Raw genomic sequence first — 21,086 nt, 5'->3', positions numbered from 1 at the left:
CAGTCCTTTCAAGGCAGTGGCGAGCTGGGCCGGGAGGCAGGTTGCCATATGCCCCCCAAGCCAATACAATTGCTTCAATGAGGGCAGCAGGTGTTCACTAAACATAAATGATTGACGGCCAGCCAACAGGTGAAAAGTGCTCTGCAGTTGCTCCCATTGTGTTTATAAGACAGAGAGGCTGCCTGGGCAGCATTCTCTGACTGTTGCCCAGCTGTCAGTCACATCATTGCAATACAGCTTATGGCTGCACTGCTTCCAAATCCACTCTGCTCTGCAGCACGGCACTATTCTGGCTAGATTCCCTCTACTGAAAAAAACATTTTTGGCAGTCATATCAGGAGAGAGCAGAGCAGCCTGGGTAATTTCAAATTTGAAATTGCGATGACGATGAGAGTCAGTGTGAAAGCAAGTGGCCGGGATTAGTGCAGAACCGCCATTGTTTCCGGAGCGGCTGCGTGTGACATCATGCAGCCGGCCCAAAAACGCTGTTGACCACCCCCGTTTTTCCCCACATCGCCCCTGCAATGACCTGTTGCCACCCCTTTCCCACATGTGATGCCGCTATCTGTCAATCTCTGCACGTGGGACCTGCGCGTGCGCACTGGCGCCAGGTACGGGTATACCTCTGTCATTATAAAGCCTGTGGTGTGCATGCCCTCATATGTCACCATGTTAGTTATGCCTATGTCACCATGTTAGTTATGCCTCTGAGGTGATTCCATGTACATCCAGATCTACAACTGCTGTGAGTAACACTGAGCAATCCAAGATCTGCACCTATTTCATACTGTTGCTGCTGCTGCCTTTGGGGACTATTTCAGATGTGGATGGAGCTGATGTGCAAAGTACATATAGTTGGTACTTTGTGCATGCACAGGACCTGGTCTGCATGTGCTCAAATGGGTCCTGGAACACAGGACACAGTACATCATGCTGTTTGGTGGTGGCGAAGGCCTCCGTCTGTGAAAACAGAGGCGTTTCACTGCTGTTTAGGGGGAGGGAAGAGGCCAGGATCTCCCAGATTTCCTCTCACAAGGATCTGCGACTGGCATCTTGTGGCACCCCATAAGCATAGGTGTGCGCAGGGGGGGTGCCTGGTGCGCACAGGCACCCCCTAATATCTGGCACCCAGATCTCACATGCCTGATGCAGCAATCGCCGGGCAGGCTGATTACTGTCCCCTCTGTGCTGCACCCTGTCAGGACTGCATTACTGACCGGATGCCACTGCCACCAGCTTTAAAACTCCCGGCTCCACCTCCATGTACAAAAACAGTGTGATGTGATTACGTTATGCTGCTCGTACGACCACCCGCCACACCTGCCACATGCCCACCTCTCTCCTTCTATGCTATGCCAACGCCAGCCACTGATGAGGATCAGCATGCAGACAGCGTTCCTCTTAGGAAGACAAATTCAATACTGGCAGGCGGTCAGCAGCAACATTGACACGTCACTCGTTTTTCCAGCAGCAGCAGTACTAGTCTGCGACTGTCAGTGTCAGTGAGTGACTGACTTGCAAGTAAGCTGCTGCAGCTTGCAGGGGAAAGAGAGGGGGAGCCAGACCAGGCTGAGGAGGAGCAGTGTAATTGCAGTGAGTGCCATCAGGAGTGTTTGTTTGGTACACACCACAACATCTGACAATGTATCTGCTTTATTAGGATTGGTACAACGGTGGATATTTTATATTGCGTTGACCGTCAATAGATGGTGCTAAACACGCCCAAAAGGTGGTGCTAGACACACCCCTCCGACGGTGCACCCCCTAATAAAATGTGCTGCGCACGCCTATGCCCATAAGCACTGCAAGCTGCCCGATGGAATAGCAGTTATCTGATGCTGCGTGCTAGGACACAGGTTGGATCATTACTGCAGCAATACTCCATCCACATCTGAATTAGCCCCATTGTTAGATATGCTGCTTATCAGCTCTTGCTTGTTTGTGTCCAATCATTTCTCATATGAGGTTTATAATTCATATCTGCAGTTCCATAGCCTTTGACCTTGTCAATGAAAACACAAATAGGCTGTTCCTTAACAAGAAGTAGAATAGATTGTTTTATGCCTCGTTTGTATTTGTTCATTTCTTTACATTTATTTACTTAAAACATTTTGCTTGAAATTGTATACTGGTCACGAGACTGTTCCTTGTATTGTGTATAGGTCACTAGAGTGCTACTCTACTGTATGTACATTTTGTAGGGGGCACTAGAATAGTCTCTGCTTTACCAGATAGGGCTGGTAGATGTATTTATTTATAGCTCTTTGACATAATTTTTCAAGATTTTCATTGGCTATTTAAAGTATACCCACTTCAGATAAACCGTGCCTATCTGAGGCTATTGTCACATCTGTTTCCACATTTCAACGTGCTGGTAGAAAAGCCAAGCCACTTACAGTACTTGTGTGTGCCCCTAGACTCAAAGTTGCCAGCTAGCCCCTGTATCAAGGTTTGTTTAGGCTTCTCAATGAGGCAGGTAAGTAGTCATATACTTCCAACAGTTTCAGTATTGAATAATAGACGGTTAAAAAGAAACATGGATGTAATCCAGTGGTCTCAGTTATAAAAGGTTTTATTCACAACAAATATTCCATAGTTGGAATAATGGTAACAAATCTAAAAATCCAAAAAACATGCCTAATACTTTAAAACAAGAATATCCACATAAAAATCCACCCACACTCAGAAGATGGAACCCGGACAATCTAATGGGCAGAAATTCGGCATACATCTTGTGTCATAAAGTGCAGGTCAAAGCTCACAGACCCCTGTTCTGTCACCAGGGAACTGTGAGCTTTGACCTGCAATTTGAGATACAGGAGGTACGACAAATCTGGATCTCTGTTGCAGTGCCGCCGGAGCGTTCCTTTAGATGCTTCAAACTGGTTCCCTGCAGCCTGCACAGCCAGTCCGAGCGCCTTCAGAATGATCTGGTCAGCACTGCACTTACTGGTACTGCTAGCCCCAACCTCTCTGTGTGATATAATAATGTCATGCACGCAACACCATGACATTGGGTGCTCGGGGTGTGGGCCACAAGAGGGCACATTTGAGCGCTGTTACGTCTCTGACCATGGAGAGTCTCATGCACATTACACACCTTGAGGCATACATGGTGACGTCATGCACCAATATGTGAAGTGCATCTATGTGGTACCATGACTAGGACTGCTAGGCCTGCCTCTAAAAGCATAAGCCCAGCGTTCTACACTCTCTAGGGCATTTTTATTAATTGCAGACCCAATATTTTTATTATAATTTCATAGGACCGCTATTTGCAGCAATAAAAAAATGAAAAATTGTTGGCATTTAGTAAAATACACCTGAAGGGACAGGGGCTCTGAAAGGAATCAGTCTCTTCAGTGTGTAAATAGTGACCTGATTGCTAATGCAATCACATCTCTTTTACTTCGGCACCCCAGGGCTGTTCTGTGCATGTGCAGCCTACTGACAACGCATACACCAGTGCAGAGTTCCGAGGAGCAACCAGAGCCTTTGCAATTGTTAACGGGATTGCAGCAGGTATTTCCAATATCTGCTATGGTCCCCCGTAGATATTCAGATGATATTTCATATTTGCTGATACCCCCTAAAAACTGTATTTTCAGGGGATAGCCCACAAATATGAATTCATAAATAGGCCTCTTTGTGCTAAAACTGATTTAATTTGTGGCATTCCATTCTGGGGAAGGGGTCATGATGACCACATCGATATGGATCACGGTGATCAGTTAAGAGAAGAGCAAGAGCAGCAGCCAACTACTAGCGCTGCAGCTACTGCAAGTCATGATAGTACAACATCTACTAAAGGTGGTCAAGGGTCACAAAGTTTAGGAAAAGGCATGTGAAATCTATATCTTTAACAATGTTGAAAAAAGGGTAGCGATGTCACCTTAAAAAGTGACAAACCAGTACCCCAAAAAAAAGAACATTAAGGCTCAAACTCTGTGTTCAGATTCAGAAATCCCTGGAGAGAGTCTAGGGATGTCCACATTAGCTATGTGTGAGTCTGATATTTCTCACACTGTCCTTGTAGAGAAGCCTCTTCCACCATTCCTGCACCATCTGCACATGTGGGGAGCAGTAAAGTGAAGATGGTGAAGAGTACATAATAGAAATTGGGGATGCTTGTGTGGAAGTGGAACAGGATGAGGGCGATGTGTGCGTACTACTACTATCTGACACTGAGGATGTTGTTTGTGTAAATCAGCCACCAGTGGCAGCAGTTCTTGCTCATAATTAAAAAAAAGCAATTGTGATGCCTGGGCATAAGATCAAAAAAGTCACCTCTTGGGTGTGGGATTATTTTTACCAAAATCCTGACAATGTTTGTGAAGGCATCTGCTCCATTTGTGAGGCCAAAGTTAGTAGAGGTAGGGACGTCAACCATCTAGCCACTTCCTCCATGTTACATAATTTGTGGTGACTTCATGAAATTTATTTTACAAAATTATAAGAACTTGTAAAAATAGGATTTTAATACCTACCGGTAAATCATTTTCTCCTAGTCCGTAGAGGATGCTGGGGACTCCGTAAGGACCATGGGGTATAGACGGGATCCGCAGGAGACATGGGCACACTATAAGACTTTGAATGGGTGTGAACTGGCTCCTTCCTCTATGCCCCTCCTCCAGACCTCAGTTAGAAAACTGTGCCCAGGGAGACGGACATTTTGAGGAAAGAATTTATTGTTTAAACACGGTGAGTGTCATACCAGCTCACACCCCGAACATACCGGAAAACGTGGCATTCAATAGAATACCAGCCAACGGCATGAACAATACACAGCCACATGCTGAGAGAATACGTAACACAACCTGTGTGTCAACACAACCAACAATAAGACACCACATGCCATGGCATGAACAACGTCAGCAACAGCCTGACAGAAAAGAAACACCACAAGAGTGTAACCATAACCAATAACTGCAGACACAGTATGTACTGGGATGGGCGCCCAGCATCCTCTACGGACTAAGAGAAAAGGATTAACCGGTAGGTATTAAAATCCTATTTTCTCCTACGTCCTAGAGGATGCTGGGGACTCCGTAAGGACCATAGGGTTTATACCAAAGCGCCAGACCGGGCGAGAGAGTGTGGACGACTCTGCAGCACCGATTGAGCAAATATGAGGTCCCCATCAGCCAGGGTATCAAACTTGTAGAGCTTAGCAAAAGTGTTTGAACTCGACCAAATAGCCGCTCAGCAAAATGGAACCAGCGAGACTCCTCGGTAATGGCAATCCAGCCGTAGAATGAGCATGCTGAATCGTATCACAGATCCAGCGTGTAACAGACTGCATAGACGCAGGCGCCCCAAACATGCTGGGAGCATACCGGCCAAACAGAGCCTCTGTTTCCCCAATCTGAGCCAAACTGGCGACCTAAATATTCAAAGCCCTGACTACATCGAGAGACTTTGAATCAGCCAATGCTTAAGTAACCACAGGCATCAAAATAGTCTGGTTTCTGCGAAACACAGAAACCACTTTTGGCAGAACTATTATCCGAGTTCTCAATTCCGCTCTATCCACATGGAAGATCAAACAGGGCTCTTGTGAGACAAAGCCGCTACTTCCGACACCCGCCTTGCGGACGCCAAAGCCAGTAGCATGACCACTTTCCAAGAGAGAAATTTTAACACAACCTTTCATAAAGGTTCCAAACATTTTGACACAAGAAAACGCAACACCACGTCAAGGTCCCACGGTGCCAATGGGGCACAAATGGAGGTTGGATGTGCAGTACTCCTTCCACGAAGGTCCGAACTTCCGGAAAGGTTGCCAGTTCTTTCTCGAAAGAAAATTTATAAGGCCAAAACCGCACTGAAATGGAGCCTAACATTAGGCCTGCACCCACACCTGCTTGCAAAGAATGGAGAAAATTGACCCAACTGAAAGTCTTCCTTCTTGGATTCACACCAAGACACACATTTTCTCCAAACACGGTGGTAAGGCTTTGCCGTTACTCTGTTCTAGGCTGAAGAAAAGTGGAAATGACTTCACTGGAAATACCCTTTCTGGCTAGGATATGGCGTTCAACCGCCACGCCGCCAAACGCAGCCGCGGTATGTCTTGATACATGCCCGGATCTTGTTGTAACAGTTCCTCACGTAGAGGAAGAGGCCAGGGATCCGCTATGATTAAATCTTGAAGAACGGGATACCAAGCCTTCTATGTTCAGACCGGAACAATGAGGATCTCCTGAACCCTTGTTCGTCTTACATTTATCACCTTCGGAAGAGTGAAAACGGAGTGGACACATAGACCGACTGAAAACACCCAAGGTGTCCCGAGGACGTCCACTGCTATAGCTTGAGTGTCCCCTGACCTGGAACAATATCCCTGAAATCTCTCGTTGAGGCGAGACACCAATATGTCGAATTGAGGCACATCTCAAAGACCTGTCGCTTCAGTGAAACTTCTCGATGGCGACTGTATATCTTCCGGATGGAGATCGCATCTGCAGAGGAATGTATTTCTCCGTCGTTCACATCCGGACCGAAGACTGCTAATATAGCGTTTACCAGTCCTTTCACCCAGCGGAAAACTTTTACGGCATCTGCCATTGTCGCTTTGCTCCATGTTCCGCCCTAGCGGCTTACTTACACCACAGCTGTCAAGTCGTCCGACAGAATTAACACGGCAGATCACAAAGCATATGTTCATTGAAAATAGCTCTTAATTCAAGAAAGCTTATTGCAGACAAGCTTCCCAGCTTGACCTTTTCCTCTGGAAATACTTTCCTTGCAAGTACTGCTCCCAGTCTCGGAGATCTGCATGCACGGACTCCAGGATCTCATCCTGGATTCGAACCTTCTTCCCTCTAGAAAGGTGAGAACTGAGGAACTGAGCAGACACCAGAGGAGCGATATCCTGGCCATTAGGATTATATTCCGGCGCATGCGCAGGTGAGACCCAGACTCTGGCATTTGACCTGCTCACCGAAAAGGCCTCTTAGGCCGAACCGATCTTCTTCATCAACGGAACATACTGATGGATTGTCACTGCAAATCTGATCCGACTCCGGATCCTCAGACCTCTTTCCACTGGAACACACAGAACTTCAACCGTTCCGTATCTACTCAGATACCCACCTCCGACGCTCGCATGGTTGGGAATAACAGCCTTCCCCTGTGTTGAAGAACAGTCAGAGAGAAAACAACGATTTGCACCACTTGTGTCTTGACCTCGCCTTAATCAGGAGAGTGTCCCAGTACAGAACAACAATGGCACTTACAATTGAAAGAATACCATCCCACTGCCATCACTCCGGTGAAATGGCAAAGACAATCCTGGATATCCACCCAGGTAATCTGAATGCGGAGAACAATGCATTTAAACCTCTAAGGACAATGCCCTGAACCTGACGCACCTCTGGTATGGCGTCGCGTACTACCTCCCCTTCCAGAGGGGAAACGGCAAGATCTATTAGAAAATCAGTGAGGGGAAACATCTGTAACGCCAGAATGTCCCCCTTTGGATTATATAATTAACTCACAGGTCCTAGTCTATTCCCGGACTGACTGAAAAGTAGTAGACGAGTTCCCACCGGAGTGGGCTCCAGCCAGATAGACTCAGCGACATGTGGTGGATGTGGTAGAAACAGAAAACGACATCCGCTTCTGCGAACCTAACAAGGCTGCAGAACTCTTACCTTTACACCTTCCACTGTCTGCACAGAAAAGGAAAAAGGAACGGTATCGAACCGGTTAAAACGACCGCATCCCACAAAAGAATGCGTCACCAACCATTGTGAAGGAGACTAACTCACGAAGTTAGATTTACCAGCAGTATCCGCCGAGATTGACTGAACTGAGGTATCCCCAACAGCGGTACACCGTCCCAGGGAAAAACTCCAGTATCTCTCGGAGTCAGCCTCAGCATTCCCCCGGCCACACCTCCTGTATATGTACGGCAGCCTGCCGCAATGTTATAGAGAAGAACCAACATAAGGAACATCCCCTCTCTCTTTAGGGTAATTCTATCGGATGCTTTTCCGAATATAATCACTCCCTCATGTGCATGTAATGCAAATAAGCCCAAAGCATAGAAATAAAATATCACTTAGCTTTTCTGTATACGATCCTTTGTGACAGAGCCCCTTGGCGACCAGGAGTTGACTTTCACAGTATTCTATCAGCGGCGGGAAAATAATAAACATTCGGACTCCTTGAGAGGATCTGAGACCAACTCATCACGGCCGACCTAGAGCTTTAGCAACAGAGCGACCAGCACATGAGAAGGAATACTATTACTTCAGCATTCATTATAAATCATAATATGAATATACATAATGTAATACACAATTACGCACATATCCTAAATATATATATATATATATATATATATATATATATATATATATAAAAAACATACATATAAGCGGATTGTCCGGAACCTTCGGGTCCCTAGTGACATTAATGTGTTCTGAATGTGTATGACCATGTACTGAATGCCCCAGTTGTGGATCTACCATGAACCATTACGGTCGACAGAAAACCTAGTATTCGTCGACAGCAGGTAGTAGTAACCAGGCGAAATAACATTCTTATGACCCCGAGGGGTCCGAGGGAAGTATACATATAGAATTTTAATATCACTCCCTCACAAATACTACCATTTCTGTGCTCGAGCTACAGGCCCATGGAACCGCACCATACATATACATATAAATATATATACAGGTATACGTTAGTTACAGCATGTCAATTTACACCCGGTAATAACAGTTGGTGTCGACAGGGTCACCCACATACTACTGTGACTCCCATACAGTGTTTACTTTTGACAAGCATACCACTACCGACCTGTTGACTCAGCATCTACTGTATCAAGTACCAACAGGCGTCGGCGATGCCGACAGAGAACCCCATAGGTGTTTGTGACAGAACACTCACGCATGTCGACACAAGTGAACTATAGTGGGTATATCTGACAGGGAGCACACAGAGAATATACACAACAATGATTACATGGCCATTTCTAAAAGCAAATAGTGCTATATATCCCTCAACATGACACTAAAAGATTGTGCCCCCCCTTGTTTGCGCTGTACACATTTTTCGGCGGGGACAGTGAGAAAATGGCGCTGAACACTGTGTGTGAGGGCTAAGCCCCGCCCCTCATCGGCACGCTTCAGCCCCGTTATACTATCGTTCTATATGCAGGCAGGGGACCGTATATAGTGTATACACACTATATACCTCCTTAAACAATATGCATATTGCTGTCCAGGGCGCCCCCTCCTGCGCCCTGCACCCAAGTAAAACCGTTGGTGTGTGGGAGCAATGGCGCGCAGCGCGACCGCTGCTGTGTACTGGCGGGGGTATCGTACACGGTGCCCGGGGCCCGACTATGCTCTTTTGCCAGTCTAAATGAGACCTCAGTAACTGCTGCCCAGGGCACTCCCCCCCAGCGCCCTGCACCCTGTGAGTGCCGTTGGTGTGTGGGAACATGAAGCGCAGCGCGACCGCTGCGCTTACCTCCGTTACTGAAGTCTTCTGCCGTCTGACGCCTTCTGTTCTTCTCATACTCACCCGGCTTCTTTCTTCTGGCTTCTGTGAGGGGGGTGACGGTGCGGCTCCGGGAACAAGCAGCTAGGCGAACCAAGTGATCGAACCCTCTGGAGCTAATGGTGTCCAGTAGCCTAAGAAGCAGAGCCCTTGAACTAAGAAGAAGTAGGTCTGACTTCTCTCCCCTCAGTCCCACGATGCAGGGAGCCTGTAGCCAGCAGGTCTCCCTGAAAATAAAAAACCTAACAATAAAGTCTTTAGAGAAACTCAGTAGAGCTCCCCTAGTGTGTGTCCAGTCACTCCTGGGCACAAAGTCTAACTGAGGTCTGGAGGAGGGGCATAGAGGGAGGAGCCAGTTCACACCCATTCAAAGTACAAGCAGTCAAAATACAGATCCAAAATCAAAACTATATATTTATATTGTGCTTTCTCCCCCGACAATCTGCATTTTTGCATTTTTCCTCTCACCCAGTCCTGTGAAGTTTCTAGTTTTCTACTCTAGTCCCCAATCCCCATCTCCCACCACAATCCCACACACACACCTTCTACTCTATGCTTTGTATCCAAAGATACTTACTTCATGCCAAATTCTCATGTTACTCCAGTCCTCTGTCTCCTCTCCGGCTCCAGGCCAGTCTATCTCCACTCTGACTCCAGTCTACCTCTGATCATTCGTGTCACAACGTCATTAAATAAAGTATACATTATTTATTCTACAAGTACTTACAGAAAGATACTATAACTATATTAGCTGATGTGCCTGGTGTTGCCAAAACACAATGTAAACTATATCAATATTAATTACACGGTCTAATAAAGTGAATACTGCACAGAATTAATAGCACACTACATTCAGCATCTCAGTTGACATACTTTCTGTTGCAAATAACATAGACATGCAAAGTAATTTATTTTTTTAGTCACCACAGCATGAAATGGTGGAGCATCTGAGGTCTTGACAGTGGGATTGGGAGTGGCTAAAGTAAAATAGGGGTGTGGCCATGTCACCTGGTGTGTATATATTTTTTTTTCACAATGCTCACTGGGGAGACTTCTGCCTCCCTTATAATGGTATTGTCTGTATTCTTTACAATGAGGCACAGAAGACAAAGTCAACACAGGGTACATTCTCATAGGTTGACAAAAGGTGATCATGAACTCCTGCATACTGAATACAATTTTATGGCATAGATTTGAGTGTGTGTGATGTCATATTAGACAATAGTGTGTCTGTCATGCCATTTCTCTTCTTGTAAACATGGCAATTAATAAAAAAAACAAAAAAACACACAAATAGTGAATTTACAACTGAATAGTGTGAACAAGCCCCCACAGTGCGCCACCAGAAAATTGTACTTGCACTCAACCATATTATACTTTGAAATAAACTCTTTCATGACCTGAGAGACAAAAACATTTTGTATATTGGGAGGGGTAGGGTTTGAGCCATACTTGCCTACCTGACCCTCTCCATGAGGGAGAAAATACTCTGTTCCTGGACTTTCCTGGTAATGTATGATTGCCATCACCTGTGGTGAAACACCTTTCTTATCAATTACCTAGCTCACCACAGGTGATGGCAATCATACATTACCAGGAAAGTCCAGGAACAGAGCATTTTCTCCCTCATGGAGAGGGTCAGGTAGGCAAGTATGGTTTGAGCTGCAACAGCTTTGCCAAGAAAATAATTTTTCTTTTTTTCTTTGAGTGAATTTCGCAAGACATTGAAAAAAAATGTCAAGTTGGCAGGTCTAGTAATGGTTTGTGTAATAACGCATATCGGAGTACACTTGACTGTGGCCATTTTCTATGTCTTCTGACATAGAATGTCTTAAATCATGTGATGTCCAATATTGACATTCACAGGACTTCCTTATGTAGAGGCCAGTGTCAGGTTTTGGCCCTAAATGAACTATGCCGCCTGTACCCCTGTTTTCTGCTTTTTCTTGCTGCCATTTAGCTTAATTGTTTAAGGTAAGATGTAAATGTAAACAAGAAGAATGTAAACTAGCTGCAATAGTACAGAAAACACAACACAGCTACTGTAAAGGTGGGTACACACTAGGCAACGTGCTCTATGAGCGACGTCGCCTAGTGTTTCCCCTCCCAGGCCAGGGCGGTCGGCGGCAGTGCATACACACTGAGTGATATGACGACCATGTCGCTCAGTGACGTCACGCCATGGCTGGGCCGTGCATGCAGGATTTCGATGACAGTCCAAATTGAGTTGCATGCATGGCCAACAGCAAGGGCCGCGCATCGCTTGTCTGCGGCAGCATGCACACTGGCCAATATAGTAAATGACATAGCTCAAGAAGGGTATAAATGAGTAATGTTGTTCTCGGCATGTGTGTATGCACCTTTAGTCCTGTCTCTATTGATCTTTATACACATACTCATTTACATGGTACATTATTGTGGGGGCTGATAGGAGTTTTGCACTTCAAAATCTTCAAAGAATACTGAAAAAATATGCTTATGTATAAATGTCTTACAAGTATGTTCATTACCTTCAGATATTTAAATAGACAGTAAATATAATTTATTACACTGCACCGAGTAATTCCAAATACTAGGTTACTGGTATAAACAATTTAAAGACATTTTCCTTACTGGATTGCTGTGTCCAATAAACAAAACTGTTGTTATTTACAGTACTGAGTAGTTAGTGACCAAAACCAGCAGTGCCGGAAGAGAAGAGGGTGGAGGACTGAAGACACTGGGCATTACTTAGGCCTGTAATAGCTGATTACTATCTGCAAGCTGCACATTATAAGTGATGTCATTCTGCAGCTGCCGGAGAGCTGACAGGTGTCAGTCAGTGGACTGGAATAAAGTGCAGCTACATGACAGGAGACAAGAACAGTCCTACAACAGAAGACTGCATAAAGACCAACATAACTTGTATAAGACTGCAATTATGGTAACGTGCATTACACTTTATTATCTCAATCTGAAAATTCATGTCTGTCTCAAATGAACATTGCAATCATGTTCCTCCTCTGATTAAGGGGAGGCGTTATCAAAGCTTGGATAGGGGTGAAGTACGAACCAATCAGCTGCTGTCATTTATCCATTTATTGTACTTTATGCCACTCCGAGCTTTCTTGAATTATGTGTGAATTTTCAGGACACTGTGGGAAGAACTGTGGGGGGCTGCTATTGTAACATTATTCATGAATTGTATCATTGTTCCATACCTGAAGAGATCTCCAAACTTACTCCGTAAGTGACTACATGACATGTATAGATCATACAGATAAGCCAGAATGCAGCGTTCTGGAGATGAGCATTCAGATGGATTGGCGACATGCTTCACCACACCACACAGCCTGCAAATACAACAGATTACAGTTTAATGGAAACCCTTTATAGGATTTGCTGATGTCTTTTTATACACACACATGCGCGCGCAATAACTACGTCACCCATACCCTCCAACTGTACCTTTTTGGCAGGTACAGTACTTTTTTTTTTATGGTCTGTACCGATTTTTGGCTCTCCAAACTCCCATTGAAAGTATAGGAAAAGGTATGTGACCACGCCCCCTTTACACATGACCACGCCCCCTTTTCTAATTTGTACCGGTTTTTGTGTGTAAAATGTTGGAGGGTATGACGTCACCATACCCTCCAACTGTACGTAGGTACAGTACTTTTTTTTTTTTTATGGTCTGTATCGATTTTTTGCTCTCCAAACATCCATTGAAAGAATAGGAAAAGGGGTGTGGCCACGGCACCTTTTCGAAGTTGAACCGATTTTTATGTGTAAATTGTTGGAGGGTATGCATCACTCAGGGACTTACATGCAAAAGAGCAATATGTATTAATAAATGCAGCATATCATAACACAAAGTTGATGTGTCAGTGGGGACAAGCCCACTTTACTCAGGCTGCTTGACAAGGAGTAGACTCACACACCCCTTTCATACCGAGCTTTTGACCTGGGTTACTGCCAGGTCGCAACTAGGTGTGAAAGGGTTACCTGAAAAAAATAGGTGACCCGGCAATCCAATCCAGGTAGCGACCTGGACTGGGCACAGGATGACCCAGGTTACTTGGCAGTGTGAACAGGTAATCCAGGTTATTTGACCTGGGTCCATTTCACACTGTATGGAGAGCTGGCTCAGTGACACTTGGGGATGATATTAAACAATAGACAGAGAAGAAAACTCTCTTTGTTGGGGCACTCTTTAGTAATAAAATATAGTCTTTATTAAAAATTACATTAAAATAATAAACATGCCATTTTTTGGGTTCACAAAGATCCTCATAATAAATATATCTTACGAGTACATAAAGAATATATTGTTTTTTAACAATAATCCAATTGTGATGGTGTGTTATTCCCAATTTTGCTCATTCATAAGAGATGAGATAGTCTTGGTATGCTCCCCTTTTTGATTCTATATGTAGTGAAGATACGATACAATCAATCAATCAATCAATCTGTACATTAGTATGGTCTTTAAATAAAGGAATGTTCCAGCCAATGACCTTTATGATTAAATTATTTGGATCATAAATTATCCTTCAATCACATATACTGTATGTCAAGGCTGTGTTTATTCAGCAATGTATATAACAGAGATCATAACTCAACAATGTATTGGATTCGTAGTTACAGGTAGAAGTATTCATAAATACATAACATGTCATGTGAAATGGCCTGGGTGATCAAAAATAAGATCCACAGGTTTTCATAATGACTGTAGCACTGACACAAGTAGAATGAGTCTGTTTTTGTAATTTTTAGATGTAACAAAATCACAGTTTAAATGATAAGGCTGAAGAAATAGAGCTCATATGGCCTCTCCTTAGCTCCTGCTGCCTCCCTGTGTGGTGGGTTACAACATTGGATAGGAGGGTGAGGGCGCACAGGAGAAGGTCAGGGATAAGGAATTTAAAGAAAAAGAGAGGAATCTGCTTTTGTTTGGTAATTCCCCTCCCACCCTGTTGGATATACTGTATCAGCGCAGAGAGGGAAGGGGGACACCGCAGAACGACAGTCCCTCAGAATGTAGGAGAAGAAGGTGGCAAAGGAAACTGTAGAACCTCTTTCTATAACAATAAACAATCAGATTCTGTACCTTAATATTTTGAGACTGTAAATAGCTGCAAACAGGCTATGTAGCTTAGTCAGTATATATAAGATTACACTTACTGTAAATAGGCGTCTCTAACGAGATAATTGCAAAAAGAATTAAGATGGAGAAAGCGCTGTTTTTACAGTTGAAGAGAGGCAAAGAAAAGAGTCACTGAAAATATTAAAACGTTATAGGGAAAAAAATGACAATACTTATCAGATTGTAAGCTCTCACGAGCAGGGCCCTCTTCCCTCATGTGCTTATCCTTTGCCTTACTTTAATAATCTTCAACTGTACCACATCCAGCAGTCTTCTGCCACCTGATACTTATTCCAGTGTCATCTGCTGATGTAACTATGTTTATTTACCCTGTACTTGTCCTATACTGTCATCAACTGTAAGTTGCTGTTTTCCTGTTTGATTATTAATGTACTCTGTAATTGGGCGCTGCGGAACCCTTGTGGCGCCATATAAATAAAGGATAATAATAATAAGATAGTCGGTGCTAAGGGTGACATTGCAAATGGTATTGAAGGCAAAGTATGCCTTTTTGCAGATGATACAAAGATATGCAACAGGGTAGACACACCAGGAGGGGTAAAACAAATATGATCTTGATGACCTAGGTAGGCTTGAGAAATGGTCAAGAACGTGGAAACTACAGTTTAATGCAAAAAAATACCAAATCATGCACTTGGGTCTCAAAAAAACCCAATGGCTAAATATAGTATCAAGGGTACTATGGGGGTCATTCCGAGTTGATTGCTCGCTAGCTGTTTTTAGCAGCCGTGCAAACGCTATGCCGCCACCCACTGGGAGTGTATTTTAGCTTAGCAGAAGTGCGAACGAAAGGATCGCACAGTGGCTGCAAAATTATTTTGTGCAGTTTCAGAGTAGCTTCAGACCTACTCAGCGCTTGCGATTACTTCAGACTGAAAAAAAAAAAAATCTGATTGAGCAGCTTTCCATTTTGTGCATCGTATTTAGAGAGGCATGGATGGGTCAGCATTAGGAGAGATTGCTGACTCCAGAGTGCCATAGGGGAAGCCAGGGGTATCTCCAGGTAAGCTGGCTCTCAGATGCTGTAGGAGCCATTACCATGTGGCCTTACACTGGGAATTTAACCCAGACATATTTGTAATTATTTATGGGGTGGGTGTGGGGTGCCGTGGCCCCTGTGTCGGTATGGCTGGGCTGCTTCAGGTCGGCACACCCTAACACTTTATTAACACTTATGATTTTCCCTATCACTTTGTATATATTATTTTAATCACACCACTTACATAGCACTTCTGTGCTTCTTATTAACCCTTATTAATTCTCACCTGTGTGCTGACCTGGGGTGGCCGACCTGTGCCGGCATGATGGGGTCCTGCACCCCGGACCCATACCTAGTATTAGGGACCCCCAGTGACGGAGAAGCCTTGTCGATCGGCCTGGGGGCTTAACCCTATATCTGCAGATATACGCAACTAAGATCTCCGTATTATCTGACTATTATGTAGTAATATTTTTCACTCGGTGTGCATTAGGGAACACATTGTTTTTCCTACACAGAATTACCCCTCCCTTTTAGCACCTGAGTGACATTACAATCTGATTGAGCAGCTTTCCATTTTGTGCATTACTTCAGACTGTTCAGTTCCTGTTTTGACGTCACGAACATGCCCTGCGTTCGCCCAGCCATGCCTGCGTTTTTCCTGGCACGCCTACGTTTTTTCGAACACTCCCTGAAAACGGTCAGTTGAAACCCAGAAACGCCCACTTCATGTCAATCACTCTGCGGCCAGCAGTGTGACTGAAAAGCTTTGCTAGACCTTGTGTGAAACTACATCGGTCGTTGTGAAAGTACGTCGCTCGTGCACATTGCGCCACATACGCATGCGCAGAAGTGCCTTTTTTTGCATCATCGCTGTGCAGCGAACATTTTCTGCTAGCGATCAACTCGGAATGACCCCCCATAATGGAAACTACTGAGGAGGAAAAGGATTTATGAGTCACTATTTCAAGTGACAAAACGGCAGGAAAGCAATGCAACATAGCAATGAGAAAGGCAAGTCAGATGCTTGGTTGCACAGGGAGATGAATCAGTAGCAGGAAAAAAGAAGTAATAATGCCACTGTATAGGTCATTGGTACGGCCCCATCTGGAATACTGTGTCCAGTTCTGGAGACCATATCTCCAGAAGGATATTAATACATTAGAGACTGTACAAAGAAGGGCAACTAAAATGGTGCATGGCCTACATCACAAAACATACCCAGAAAGACTAAAAGATCTTTACATGTATAGTTTGGAGGAGAGAAGGGTAAGGGGACATGATAGAAACTTTCAAATATACCAAGGGTCTTAACAAAGTTCAGGAGGGAAACATTCTTCACAGGAAGAGAAGTATTAGAACTAGAGGACATATACTGAGACTGGAGGGAGGGGGTGGGGGGTTCAGGGGAAATTTAAGGCTAAATTACTTCACAGAAAGGGTAGTGGATAAGTGGAATAGCCTCCCATCAGAGGTGGTAGAGGCTAAGACTGTAGAGCAATTTAAACATGCTTGGGATAGGCATATGGATATCCTTACAAAGAATTAAGGTTCAAAAAGGGTTGAGATTACCTAAAGGATAAAAAAAGCGGGAGACTAGATGGGCCAAGTGGTTCTTATCTGCCGTCAAATTCTATGTTTCTACGTTAAGGGCTGACCCTGTGCACAATGGTCAGTGATGCCCAGGAAGGTTATGGACGCGCGTTTCTCGCTGTAAGGCTTGTTCACCAAGAACTACCTTTGTGAACAAGCCTTACAGGGTGAAACGCATGTCCATAACCTTCCTGGGTATCACTGACCCTTTTACGCAGGGTCAGCCCTTAGCATCGACCATCTGATAAGTATTGTAATTTATTTCCCTATAACTTTTTAATATTTCCAGTGACTCTTTTCTTTGCCTCTCTTCAATTGTAAAAACAGCGCTTTCTCCATCTTAATACTCTTTTTGCAATTGTCTCATACAGTATATCTCGTTAGAGACGCCTATTTACAGTAAGTGTAATCTTATATATACTGACTAAGCTACATAGCCTGTTTGCAGCTATTTACAGTCTCAAAATATTAAAGTACAAAATCTGATTGTTTATTGTTATAGAAAGAGGTTCTACAGTTTCCTTTGGCACCTTCTTCTCCTACATTCTGAGGGACTCACGTTCTGCGGTGTCCCCCTTCCCTCTCTGCGCTGATATATCCAACAGGGTGGGAGGGGAATTACCAAATAAAAGCAGATTCCTCTCTTTTTCTTTAAATTCTTCATCCCTGACCTTCTCCTGTGCACCCTCACCCTCCTGTCCAATGTTGTAACCCACCACACAGGGAGGCAGCAGGAGCTAAGGAGAGGCCATATGAGCTCTATATCTTCAGCCTTATAATTTAAACTGTGATATTGTTACATCTAAATATTACAATACACAGACTCATTCTACTTGTGTCAGTGCTACAGTCATTATGAAAAGCTGTGGATCTTATTTTTGATCATCCAGGCCATTTCACATGACGTTATGTATATACAGTATGTATACTTCTACCTGTAACTACGAATCCAATACATTGTTGAGTTATGATCTCTGTTATATACATTGCTGAATAAACACAGCCTTGACATATTTGTGATTGAAGGATAATTTATGATCCAAATAATTTAATCATAAAGGTCATTGGCTGGAACATTCCTTTATTTAAAGACCATACTAAAATACAGATTGATTGATTGATTGATTGATTGATTGATTGTATCTTCAGTACATATAGAATCAACAAGGGGAGCATACCAAGACTATCTCATCTCTAATGAATGAGCAAAATTGGGAATAACACACCATCACAATTGGATTATTGTTAAAAAACAATATATTCTTTATGTACTCGTAAGATATATTTATTATGAGGATCTTTGTGAACCCAAAAAATGGCATGTTTATTATTTTAATGTAATTTCTAATAAAGACTATATTTTATTACTAAAGAGTGCCCCAACAAAGAGAGTTTTCTTCTCTGTCTATTGTTTAATATCATCCCACTGTGACACTGTTTGAAACCCACGTTTAGTGACTCGTGCTGGACCCAAGATTTTGGTGTGAAAGGGGTATGATTGAGCATCGTGGGTCTCTACCCACTGCTGGATTTGCTTATTGACTGTAAATTACTGATCTGTAAACACAGTACCAACAAAAAAGCATTATCCCTACAAAAAAGCTGAATCCTCACAAACACCTGCATCCTGTGTGTTTAGGAGTCAGAGTTGCACACAAGTCCATTTTGTGAAAGGATTTTTCATATTGCGCATGCACCCGAAGCAACTACGTATGATAAATGTCAGCCACATCTCTGCTTGCAACTGAGTAGCTGGAACTAGGCAGCAAATAGTGTTCTGAGTGTTCTGATGGCTTATCGCGGGAATATAGGCTTAGCAGAGTTGTACGTATGCACTGATCTGCCTGACATGCACAGAGGACAGAGATGATAAGTATACCTGCCGATACTGATAGTGGCTACACCTGCAGATGGATGGGTGGGAGTTGTGCGGTCTCTTAGACGTGGCCAACTCTGAATACAGGCACTTATTTCTGTGCAGGCAATGCAGCTTTACATGCGTGCAGCTCTGAATCAGGACCTGAGTGTATATATGGCATGGATCTGGTCTGTACCCTCTTCCATAATTATTTAACATATGGGCGACTTTGTGTCTGTCTTCCCTCAGTTGTGTTATTTGATAAGAATAGGAGACTGTTACTCCCTTGCAGATCATTACTCCATCTGTGTTCCTTCATCTATTGCTGTAATCATTTATCTCTGAGAGTATTTGTCTTCCCTATGTCCCCCTGTCCAAAGACAGAGCAGAAGAGAGACAGAAGAACCGCACTGAAAGTGAATTGCTCTATATATAATGTGCAAAATACTGTGTGGAAGGAGCATTAAAAGTGCTGAAATGTCAGTAAACCCATGGGGGCTCTCTAACCCAGCACATAATCTGTCATTTAAGAGATCCTATACTAATATAAACCTTGTCAACGTAAATGTACAGTCTGGAAAAAAGATAATACTGTGTATAGAGCACATTTCTCCACATCTAAGGGTCTATTCATCATCACTTCATTTATACAAAAGTAGGTGAAAATTTACTTTGTCGCCTACTTTTGTGTAAAATAAGTGTCAGGGCCATTCATCATTCTTGTAACACAGGATATATCACAGATATCTCCTGGTTACAAATCTGCTCCGATAATTTCCACAGTCCCAATACTTTAGTATGGATATGTAGAAATTATGTAATTCATCAAGTTCCAATAGTGCTTTTTTTTCAGAACGTGAGAATGTTACTGTACACCCTCCTCAGACAGTGTACAGCCACCAATACCATCACAAGGTATCCACCTTCTTCCGGGAGTGGGGGCTACCTGAAAAATCAGAGTCTCCTGCAGCTTCCAGGAGAGTAGATAAGTATGGTCGGAACTCTAAAGGTGCATACACACTTGTCGGGAAAATGAGTGACGTCGCTCATTTTCACCCTTACTGAGCAACATTGCTCATTTTCTTGGTAAGTGTGTATGCCGCCAGCGACAATCGATGCGCAACCCCACAGGTCGTTAATGACCCTCGCTGTCGGCCATGCAAGCAGCTCAATCTGGACTGTCGTCCAGGAGCCGGCAACACGGCCCGGGAAGGGGACACATTAGGCAACGTCGCTGATAGAGCACATTGCCTAGTGTGTACCCACCTTAAATGTGTAAACATAAAGGTGTCCAGCATTTGTGGGTTAAGTGCAAAAGCAGCCAGTATGTACTATGCATGCAAAATAAATAAACAAGTAAATAAAAAAACGTATTTGCTCCCGCAGCGTTGCAGCATGGTATGTCTAGGTACAGTACTTGCTTTTTTTTGCTTTGCTCCAAACTCAGAGCCCCAAAGTGTTCCAAACTGAACACGCCTTGTGCAAACAGCTGAGAATATTACTCTGGAACTGAGAATGTAATACCATTGGCTACACAGCTTCGGTGCTCAGATCAACAGCGGTAGAAACCGTGAGTTGACCCTCAACATGAACTAATTGGTGCAGCTCTGCTCTTTGTATAAGTTTTATGAACGACAATTGTTTAGTGACACCGTTTAGGCATCTTACACTGTACGTATGCTGAAATGTAAAGTTTATTGTTGCAAGAGTATTTGTGAACTCAATACAAACCCTTCAAAAACTTGCGCTGTCTGATCAGAGTTTAAAATTAAGCAGGCATGGTAACGCCTCAGCACGGCCACAATGTACAAACACAGTCGCGTTGTGTAACTTCCTGCCAGGTTGGAGGATTTCAACAGCAATTCTGCTTCCACAATGCTGAGTTCATTGAGCAGCTGGAAAACAGGATATAAATTGGCTTCAGGAAATACAAACACAAAACAGAATTACATATTATGCAAACTACAAATCACATACTCTATAACAACAGAACAAGT

At 43.7% G+C, this 21,086-nt stretch overlaps 2 protein-coding genes across 11 annotated transcripts in view; one reads left to right on the top strand and one right to left on the bottom strand.

The window, feature by feature from the left end:
• MED12L (mediator complex subunit 12L) overlaps positions 1 to 21,086 on the bottom strand; it is a 1,138,385-nt gene that overhangs the window by 346,180 nt on the left and 771,119 nt on the right. For all 8 annotated transcript variants that reach the window (XR_010175887.1, XM_063916060.1, XM_063916058.1 and 5 more), the window contains 2 exons: positions 20,821 to 20,984; positions 12,714 to 12,845 (listed from right to left, as the gene is read on the bottom strand). Coding sequence is in view for 7 of the 8 variants with exons in the window: in XM_063916060.1 (XP_063772130.1) it covers positions 12,714 to 12,845; positions 20,821 to 20,984 (296 nt within the window). In the remaining variant the exon portion in view is untranslated. The remainder of the gene's footprint in view (positions 1 to 12,713; positions 12,846 to 20,820; positions 20,985 to 21,086) is intronic.
• P2RY12 (purinergic receptor P2Y12) overlaps positions 1 to 21,086 on the top strand; it is a 160,570-nt gene that overhangs the window by 12,926 nt on the left and 126,558 nt on the right. For 2 of the 3 annotated variants that reach the window (XM_063916067.1, XM_063916065.1), the window contains exon 2: positions 12,307 to 12,436. The exons of the other annotated variant lie outside the window; for it this stretch is intronic. The gene's annotated coding sequence lies outside the window, so the exon portion shown is untranslated. The remainder of the gene's footprint in view (positions 1 to 12,306; positions 12,437 to 21,086) is intronic. 3 annotated transcript variants of the gene reach the window in all.

The sequence above is a fragment of the Pseudophryne corroboree genome, chromosome 4 (assembly GCF_028390025.1).
Source record: "Pseudophryne corroboree isolate aPseCor3 chromosome 4, aPseCor3.hap2, whole genome shotgun sequence".
Classification (NCBI taxonomy): Eukaryota; Metazoa; Chordata; class Amphibia; order Anura; family Myobatrachidae; genus Pseudophryne; species Pseudophryne corroboree.
The sequence above is the reverse complement of the archived record's forward strand: the minus strand, read 5'-3'. Positions and strand labels throughout refer to the sequence as shown.